Source organism: Bemisia tabaci, chromosome 4 (assembly GCF_918797505.1).
Source record: "Bemisia tabaci chromosome 4, PGI_BMITA_v3".
NCBI classification, from domain to species: Eukaryota; Metazoa; Arthropoda; class Insecta; order Hemiptera; family Aleyrodidae; genus Bemisia; species Bemisia tabaci.
In genome coordinates, this window is record NC_092796.1 from 43,736,660 (window position 1) to 43,746,287 (window position 9,628).

The following is a 9,628-nucleotide window of genomic DNA, read 5'->3' on the forward strand; positions in this document are numbered from 1 at the left end:
CGCCCGAAGCGCAAGACGCTTCAGGGGGTTGGTTGGACCGAGAAGTGGTCAGGGGGCAATGGGACATACCCTATTAGTATCAGAAAAACAATGAAGTTATCGAGTGTGTGTCTATGTGTGTTTTTTATCCTCCGAGCTTTAGTGCGGGAAGCTTTAGAAAGTGATTGGATAATCGAGGGGCTTGGAGAACAAGGCGCTCAAGTGCAGTCTTTGAAAAAATTGAGATATCAATGATTTCAAGAAAAAGTAGTCTCAATGCATGCTCTGAGAAAACCGGGTCCCACCGTTATTCAAAATAAAATCATACGATACTTGGAGGGGGGGGGGGGGCATTATTTTCCAACCTCCCAAAGCAGCGCAGCAACCCTTAATATTTATTCATAGAGAAAAAAAGGGAGTGTTTGCATCCTGAGGTTTGTTTACCCTGTGACGTAGGTCGGTACAACCTGGCCAACGAAATCCGGAATTCGAAGTATAAAAAACGGATCATGATGTCCGATTTTTTTTGCTTGAATCAAATCATGATTTAATTCCAAATACTTTGTGTGGTATGCCTTTTTTCCATGAACTACACCATTTCTGAGAAAATCGATGATAAAAGTCGCCGTACCGACCTACGTTATCAAAAAAATTTCAAAGATGCCCGAGATGCAAACACCTCCTTTTTTTTCTCTATAATATTTATTTACTCCTCTCCCAAACACTAACCAATACTCACGCATTTTTCAGACACCGAGTTACGTGCTAGAATATGAACAGAGAGTCTTCAAGAAGGACATCCATGTGAGGTACCACGCATCCAATACAGAAAGTGCTCAAGTGAGAACGTATCTGTGGCCGGCGCTCCTCGAAGGCCCTGCAGGACCATGTGTTCACAAAGCTGTTGTCATCACGTGATAATGGATTCAATCATCCCTTGCAAAAATGTATCTGGTCACTATGATGAGGAGGACTGATTCATTGTAGAATACTCAATGAATGTTCGGTGACAAATGGACGTATTTCTACCAAACAGACCTATGTGGAGGTGAGAAATATGGGGTGTGCTCTAGGAAGCTGCATAAGAAGCAATGTAAAAGTGGGCGTGATTCCTTTTGAAGAATTGGAAAAGCGGGATATTACATTCTATCAAACAGACCTATGTGCCAACTGAATGCGGAACTCATGAGCCACGGGCATGGCAAGAGAGCCTTGTGGACAGGGCTCATGAGTTAAAGACGCGGATCCGCGGCTCGGAGTCTCCATCGTCGCCGCTGACGTCACTGGCGTTTTATTATTCTCATTCACTCTTACGCAAAGAGAACTAACGAGCACACCCCATATTCCTCACCTCCACATAGGTCTGTTTGGTAGAAATACGTCCAAATAATCTACGCAGAGAGTGTAAAAAAGTACTCAAATCCACTGGACTGATATTATTAAATGAACATTAATAAGAATACGCTGCAATAGTTGTTTTATTAGCTAGGCGGCTATTACACTAGCACTTTGACTGTGCAATATAACATTCGTGGGCTAAATAGGCAGTCGGCAGTCTGTAGTGGCCTTAGCGCTGACTGTGCAATCTCTGCGCATGCGCAAACTGTTTGACTGTATACAGTCCTGACTGCTAGTGTGATAGCAGCTCTAAGTTTATTAACTCTTACAAGTGTGCATTTTTCTACTGTGCCGAAAGATGGTGCTTTCGTTTACTTTTCGGCACTTCGTTTCTGAGTTATCTTCTTTCGCTTATATGCAAATTCAATAAGAATGATGGAAGTTAATCGTCTATTATTTTCGAACTTATGAATTCTAGAGCTCAGCGTAGGTGGTAAGATGGATTAGAACCACATTTCCCCGACAAAGTTGTCAATTATTATTGCAGTATTTTGAATGGGGAAATGATGTAATAGTATTATGGAGTCGTTGCTCATAGCGTGAGTTAAGAGGAGAGCGTAAACCATGAACTCAGCTATTTTTGCCTCACCATGAAAAATTATTCAGAAACGTTAGTAAAAATATTTGATTTGTTCACATAATTAAAATTTTCTGATCTGTATCTATCATGAAACTATGTTACTTTTGTATTTAATTTAAAATAACAGGTAGTTACATTTTGTACAAGCAGACCTTTTTTTTACCATTTTTTCACGATAATTTATATTTTGGAAAAACGATATTCATTTCATTATCATTTAGTTGTAAAAATGTTTTACCTCCGCCTACTTGTTCAAAGCCAACTTAATGTTTATTTTTTTTTAAAAAAAAATAAATAAATAATAATTAGTATTTACCATATCTATTTACAAGTTTAAACTGAATTATCCTCATGTTTTTGACGGTAGTTTTTAATACTTCTCAGTCAATTTCCCATTCCCTCTCCCAAGAAAAGAGAGACCGAAAAAGAGAGGGTAGGAAGGAAAAGGAGGAGAGAAAAGGGGAGAAAGAAAATGATACAAGAGAGAGGGAAGGAAAAGCATCAACAAAACGATTGCTTAGCTACAATAGTTTTTAGCTTAGACTCGTAATACAGTATAATCGCATAAGTAATTGTTTTTCATTCCTTGTGCACATTAACTACTATTTATTTCTTACGACCTGCCTTTTCTCCCTTGTCATTAGTATTAAACATTGGGTTGCAAAAGAGATGAAATATATCAATCCAATTTTGTGATGAATGTCCCGAATCCCCCCTCCCCCCCTTTTCTACGCTGAATGCTGTCCTTCCTGACCTCACTACGCCACTCACCATATATGCATGCTACTGGTTCTTCAGTCAAAGCAATCGAAATTTCGAACACAAATACATTTGTTTAAATGCGGGGAGGGGAGCAGAAGGATCCCCGTAGTTGGGTCTTTTGCCGTAAAATGCGCCTAAATGAAGACAAAAAAAAAACAAAAAAAACCTGACTATCTCCCAGAAAAGCATCTAAGGGCCTTTTCTGCCGTACGATGGAAAAACGCTGTATGAACATTCGAGAGTTGCCAAATTTCCTCCTATAAACCGTTTATAATTACGGAAATTTATGGATACTTTCCCTTGAAATTTCCTGGAACTTTAGGTGATATTGTAAAACAAATTATCTAAATAAATGGAAGAAAAATGTTCATAAGCTTTCTCGAAAATTCGTCTTTTATCAAAAAAATTTTCCAACGCCTAAAGGTTCATACGGCGTTCCCTTAACAAGGCAGTATTTGAAACGAAGAAATCACACTTTAGACCCTTGAGCGGGGGTATATGGGAGGGGAGGGGGTCATGGCGCCCAATGGGCTGCCCCTTCACCCGCAATTATTTCGATCTGAATGCAACTAATGATAATGATGATGATAATGTTGATGGTGATGATCGCTGAGAATAAAAGCTTCGTCTACCCTGCATGTATATTTGTATAAGTATCCATGACTACAAGGAAATGAAAAAAAAAAACGAATTTTAACTGCTGTCAGATGAGAATTTCACAGATTTCGAATCCAAAAAATGCAATTTTTTCGTGGTTTGTGCTTGATATCATTGGTGTTTGTTCCAATCAGTGTAGTAGGAAATGATTACTTTCTTGGGTGAGTGTTAGATACTGAATTATCTTCATTATTATTCACAAGTAGGTAATAATTTATCATATCCAGGAGTTTGCGTAATCGGAACAACATTCTTCTATCCTTTAGCATGTGCTTTGTTTCTTCAACGAAATATAAAACGATTCTTCACAGCTGTTTAGCGTTTTTGCCAGATTTCCATGAGGAGGATTCTGAGGATATATTCACCGATACATTTTTTTCCTATTATATGGAACTCAAAACAATAACAAAAATTATTCTTATGTTGAATGTTTTTGCTGCATTACTCCTTGGCATGGCAAAATCTTGAGTGTATGTTCATCTCCAGCGGTCATTGCGGACGAACTGTGATTGAATGTGGTCCAAAGGAGAACCCCTCTGAGCTAAAGGAAAGAAGCCCTTCCAGGGCACAGTGATCTTGAAGCAAAAAAAAAAAAATGCGATACGAATTTACCCAAAAACGGGTTGCAGAAGTGAATCTATGGTACGTATTGACTTTAAATCGTGAAAAATCGAAATCTTGACTGATCCTTTTCTCGAGATAGAGCGATTGTAAATTTTCATGGTAAATGCAAGTTTTCTACTCATTTTGATCCGTTTTTCTTTATTTATTTGTCCATGGAATCGGTGTCGGCGGTTCACGTTTTTATTTTTCGTTTGCTCCATGTCGATCGAATATGTATACCCTCTCGTTGCATGTAGACTTCCTATCATACTATTTTTTTCAGCTGAACAATTCGCCCTCTGCTGCGTCTGCAGCAATTGTTGTTACGAATATGTCGTGCGTGCTGATTTCAGCCCATTACATACTCGGCTCTCTGAAGGCGTTTCATGTGCGCAAGTAGCGGAATCTGTTGGAGAACGATTGAAGTAGGGATTGAGCGATCATTCACTCTCGCCTTTATATTTCTCCAACAGATTGCGCTACTTGCGCACATGAAACGCCTTCAGAGAGCCGAGTATGTAATGGGCTGAAATCAGCACGCACGACATATTCGTAACAACAATTGCTGCAGACGCAGCTAAAGGCGAATTGTTCAGCTGAAAGAAATAGTATAATAGGAAGTCTGCATGCAATGAGAGAGTATGTATTCGATCGACATGAATCAAACGGAAAATGAAGACGTGAATCGATCTACACGAACCGATCGACCCCGATTCAATGGACTTACAAATGAAGGAAAACGGATCAAAATTAGTAGAAAACTTTCATTTACAGTGAAAATTTTCAATTGCGATATCTCAATTAAAGAATAGAATCAGCCGAAATTTTGTTTTCAGCGATTTGAAAAAAAAAGCGAAAAAGTTTTTCGTTTTTATTTTTGTTAGCGATTTAAAGTCTGCACTTACCATAGATTCACCTTCTGCAACCCGTTTTTGAGTACGTAATTTGTTTACTTTTTCTTTAATGCGACTGTGAGGGGAAGAGAGAAGCTTCCTTACACAGCGGCCCAAAAAAGAGCTCCCGCAGCCAAGGGGGCGTAGTACTAAAACGGGCTCTTTTCAGCTTGTGCGGGAGAGTCTTAAAGGAAGATCCTCTCAGCCAAGGTGCAAAAACTATACATTTATGCTGCACAAAATTTCTATTTACAGAGTTGATGGCAGTTCAAAGAACCTTGGCGTCGTAGGTAAAACCTTTTACAATGCTGACGCCGACCAAGGTGAAAATCTCAGAGAAATCAGCGCTCATCGACAAAGGAAGTCTTTGTTCTCTCGCCCTTCGTTTTTAGGGGGTTCTACAGCAAGGAAAATCAACCCAAGCTCAAAACAATGGCAGCAAGATGTAAACTCCTTCTCTGCAGAAGCCTCCAACAGTCGAGGAATATCAGCACCACCACACGAGGCCGAATACTCAGCGTACCCACAAAGTATTAATTTAGAATCTAATTCACTTTCGGAGCGGAACGGAAAACCACATTCCAAAGTTCAGGAAAGTCTCTCGAACATCCTCGGTTCCCTTCAAAAACGGGAAGCGAACGTTCCGACCGCCCACGCGCACTTTTTCGAGAGAGGAACATCCAGTCCCATTTCAAATTCACTCCAATCAGGAACCAGCGAAGCACCTGTTTTGGGAAACCAAGAAGCAGCGAGCAACGTTTCATCGGATGATTCCGACGAGCCAGACGCTCATAGATCAACCTATCATAGAATCGAGGTTGCCCCACGGGAGGGTCCGACAAAAGGGCGCAATGGAGCGAATCTCCTCGACGCCAAAATCAGGGATCTGACCAACCAGGTCAACGCCATCAGCAACCCCAGATCCGGACTGGTTCACGACAAATCAGACCTGGAATTACTCAACGAGGTAATCGACAGAGCGGGAAAGACGTTTTCTGGCGGGAAGAGAATCAGGAGTCTAGAAAAGGGCGCGCTCCACGAATCCAGTCAAAACGCTGAGCGAACGGATTTTCACAAGAGAATTTCAACGAAGGAAACGAAGAGCAAAGATGAGATATCCTTGGACTCGGACCTGGAGCGGATGATTCAAGACGCTGCCGAGAGGATCGGTCTCTGGGTCAACCAGAATTTCGACTCCGCCAGAAAAATGACCAAGTCGAAGTTAAAAGCTGATTCTACAGGGAAAGAACACACCAAAGCTTTCTCAGAGGAGACCACTGATAAGGTGGCCAAGTCTTTAAGCGCCGAAATCCCAAGCCGAAGACGTAAAATCTTGGACGCTGAAGCGAAAAGAGCAGCGCTCAAGATACTCATCCACGCTGCCACAGCCAGACCCGCAAGCGAGGCCTTCTCCGATCTTGAGGTTGAGATCGAGGAGCCGCCGAAACACAAGAAAGGCTCCGGGAAGCTGAGCATCAGCGAGGTCAAGAAAGTGAAAACAACAACCCTACCACCCTGTATGACGGCGCGTAACTCTGAGTGCACCCGATGGAAAACCACCCCGCGCAGAACGGTCACCACTGCGAAATGCACGACGATCGAGCCGAAGGTCGCCGAAGACTGCACCAAACCATCGTCTCCAGCGCCGAAAGCAACTTGTAAACCCTGCGCAGACGCGGCAACCCACAAGACTCGCGCGTCGAGCGTGCGGCCCAAAAAGGTGCCGACGACGACCGAGCCGTGTGACGCGTCGGATAGACTCCTCAAGATATTGAACGGGACCCTCAGGACGGACAACTTCAGCAGACCGGACCAGAGCAGTCTGGCAGACTTGATGCGCGTCCTGCTCACCGAGCTCATCTCCAATTCTTCGAGGCACGCTGAAATTCCCTCGGGGAAACCGGACGACACGGCACTCTTCAATAAATCCGCTACAGAGTGCGCTAACCCCGTTTTGGATTCAAGTAAACTCAAGAACCTTACACCAGACCACGCACTCAAGAACACTAACAGTCGGCTTTTGAGTAATTTCGTTAATTTCGCCACCTTAGAAGCGGCTAGGAGGCGTGGTGCGACCGAAAGACAGTCCGCAGCGCAAGACAAGGAGCCTATAGTGAACGGCAGGGAATCCACCGCACAAAACAAGGAGGCTGCGTCTCAAGATAGGCAACCAGTGGCGCAAGATAAGCAACACGCCGTGCAAGATAGGCAAAGCGCATCGAAGACCGTAGACAGCACGGTATCGCCACTGCGAGCGCTTACGGTGTTGCTGGACCTGATGCGGGGTCAGTCAGGTGACCCGGATTCGAGCGATCACCTGCGGTTGCAGTCTCTCGGTGAGAACGGCCCGGTGGCTTTGAATGTCTTCATCAAAGCAGCCATCATACCCGAGTTCAAGAATGTGTCTGTGGCAAACGGCAAGGTGCGCAGTGCGGAGAGGGCGAATATTCAAGCTGGGCATCCCCGAAATACGCAAAAGGGCGTAGAAATGACGCCCACTTCAGCCAGTTCCCGCAGTCGGTACACCGACAACACGCTTAACAATCTGCTCAAGTCTATCATAGTTAAGGCGCGCTTTGAGCGGCCTGCTGAGCCAGAGATGTTACAGGTCCCAACCGAAAGGCAGCGTAGGTGACCACAGTATAAGTACCTGAACTTTCTTGCTCCCTGATTGTGACGACTTATTTTCGTAATCTAGACAGATCCTCATGATTTTAGCTTAAGTAATTAATAAACGTCAAAATCGTGAAAGTTCCCCTCCCCCCCCTTTCCTCTTCTTCAATCTCGTAATCTTCTCTAAGATGTCCATGCTAATTTATTGTGAACGTCTTAAAGCACTGAAGTTAATTAATCCATATGTGTCACGACTGTTCAACTCTCATGTGATTAATTTTTTCATGTTGACAAATGCATTAAATCAAGTAATTCAGAAGAACATCAGAGGAGATTTTGAGGGTCTGTTTCTTATTCACACACAGACTGCCTGAGGGATTGCTGGTTAATTCAGGGCAAAAATGGGGTAAAATACCGCAATTACACGTTTATTAAAGTTGTAAAGGAAAAAAGTCATGGAAATCTAAGTCGAATTACCTACGCCTTAAAAAGGCACGTTTTAAGTATAGGATTCAGTGGAAATATTCAGTCAGTTTAGTTTAAAATTCATCCTTATCATACGTTAATACATTTTAAGCATGTAAATGATCAGTGTATGTTTAGATATTTAAAAACTTTGTTTTTCAACATCGTAGTTGCTTTTCATTGTGTTTTCCGAGAGTCCCAAACTAGCATCACTAATGACTATTTGACAATTGCCAAAATACGAAAGCCATGAATTATTGATGTTGATTTATACAATTGGAAATTACGGCTAAATTGTATTACTTTCATCGAATATCAATTATTACTTTCAACTAGGTTTGACAACGATCAACTGATAATTTGAACTTGTGAAAATCATGTCCTCTATTAATAGCACTAAATGGATTAGAGGATTAAGTATGAATCACACGACAACGACAATCTCATGGATTCTTTCAACGATTTCCTATGAAATAAAAATCACGAGCTAAAATTGCAGAAATGCATGCATTTCTTCACATAATATCGATGTCTTTTATATGAATTAATCCAGAACCATATTAAACATCCATTACGGTATATTCAGCCATCCATATTGTGAAATATTTAATTATTTTCACAAAAAGAATCCATGAAATTTTCATTGTTAGCGTCGTTTTGTACAGGAATTACATACTTATGTGAACATGGTACGTGACACTCATTGGGTGCTGTGCTGCCGTGCATGGGTATGATTGTACGAGATCACCACCAGTTGCATATCTTATCTGTTGAAGGCTAAATTTTTGCAACCGAGCGCGACTAGAAGACAGTTTATTGTAAGACTCCCTTTCAGCTTGATTTACCATCTACCAACATTTTCTAAATACTCATATAATTATTTGAAAGATATAATCAACCCTTAGATGCCCAACCCGGGTCAAATTGACCTTAGGGGGATTTTTTTTTTTTTTTTTTTTTTTTTTAACAACTGCACTTGGAAATCCAAAGCTGGGTTAAATTAACCCGACTATTTCTTGTGGTGGAGATATGGGGACGGTTTTGGCGAGCTTTAGATGTATTTCTACGAATACATCCTTCAAAAAAATGAATCGGATATCAATTTAAAAAAAAGAAAATCAAGTGTCAATACACCCGAAGATAGGACAGACGTATTCATGCCTTGTTCATTTATACTTCTCTACCAAAGCTGAGCAACATCTCACCGGCAGCATAGAATGTAGCATTACGACGGTGTAAGTCGACAATCACATAAGTCGGTTTGCGACGTCACAGACTGCTGCCATACTTCTTTTTTTAACCGGTAAACTACTCAACGGCAATTCTTTAAAACTGCCGTGAATTTTCTTCTTTGCGCGAAGAAAATTTTGCATTAACTTCAAGGAATGATGTCAATTTGTTCTCCTTTAAAAAAATAACACAGGCGGAAATTTTCAGACACCGCAAACGAGTTATGTCATTGCCGACTTACGCCGTCGATTAGTTCACGTCTCGTGTCATCGCGCCTTCAATTTTGCAGATGCAACACGGACATCCATCGAGCACAAATAGTCGTATCTCTGCGCCGTCATCAACAATTCAACACCCGTCCATTCCCTCTTGCTCTATTTTCATGTTATGTTGGTTCCGTTTGTTTTATTTGTAATGGTGGTTCAAGACCTTTGTGAGCAACGCAGCT

General features: G+C 41.7%; 2 protein-coding genes across 2 annotated transcripts in view; both read left to right on the forward strand.

Annotated features, from left to right (window-relative positions):
- Positions 1–2,267, forward strand: part of LOC109038003 (uncharacterized) — a 64,408-nt gene extending 62,141 nt beyond the window's left edge. The window contains 1 exon segment of the mRNA XM_019052912.2: positions 730–2,267. Coding sequence (XP_018908457.2) covers positions 730–897 — 168 coding nt within the window. The 3' untranslated portion in view covers positions 898–2,267.
- Positions 2,268–3,377: 1,110 nt separating this feature from the next.
- On the forward strand, positions 3,378–8,112 carry LOC109038004 (uncharacterized). The gene is made up of 2 exons (XM_019052913.2): positions 3,378–3,537; positions 5,128–8,112. Exons 1-2 carry the CDS (start codon positions 3,458–3,460, stop codon positions 7,505–7,507), a joined length of 2,460 nt encoding a protein of 819 aa, XP_018908458.2. The 5' UTR covers positions 3,378–3,457; the 3' UTR covers positions 7,508–8,112.
- The last annotated feature ends 1,516 nt before the right edge of the window (positions 8,113–9,628 follow it).

What these genes read in the sequence shown, in the direction of transcription:
- LOC109038004 (XM_019052913.2), top strand. Translation starts at nt 3,458, where the DNA reads ATGCAATTTTTTCGTGGTTTGTGCTTGATATCATTGGTGTTTGTTCCA. An exon ending in GGAAATGATTACTTTCTTGG is followed by an intron (nt 3,538 to 5,127) that starts GTGAGTGTTAGA and finishes TTCTATTTACAG; the next exon opens with AGTTGATGGCAGTTCAAAGA.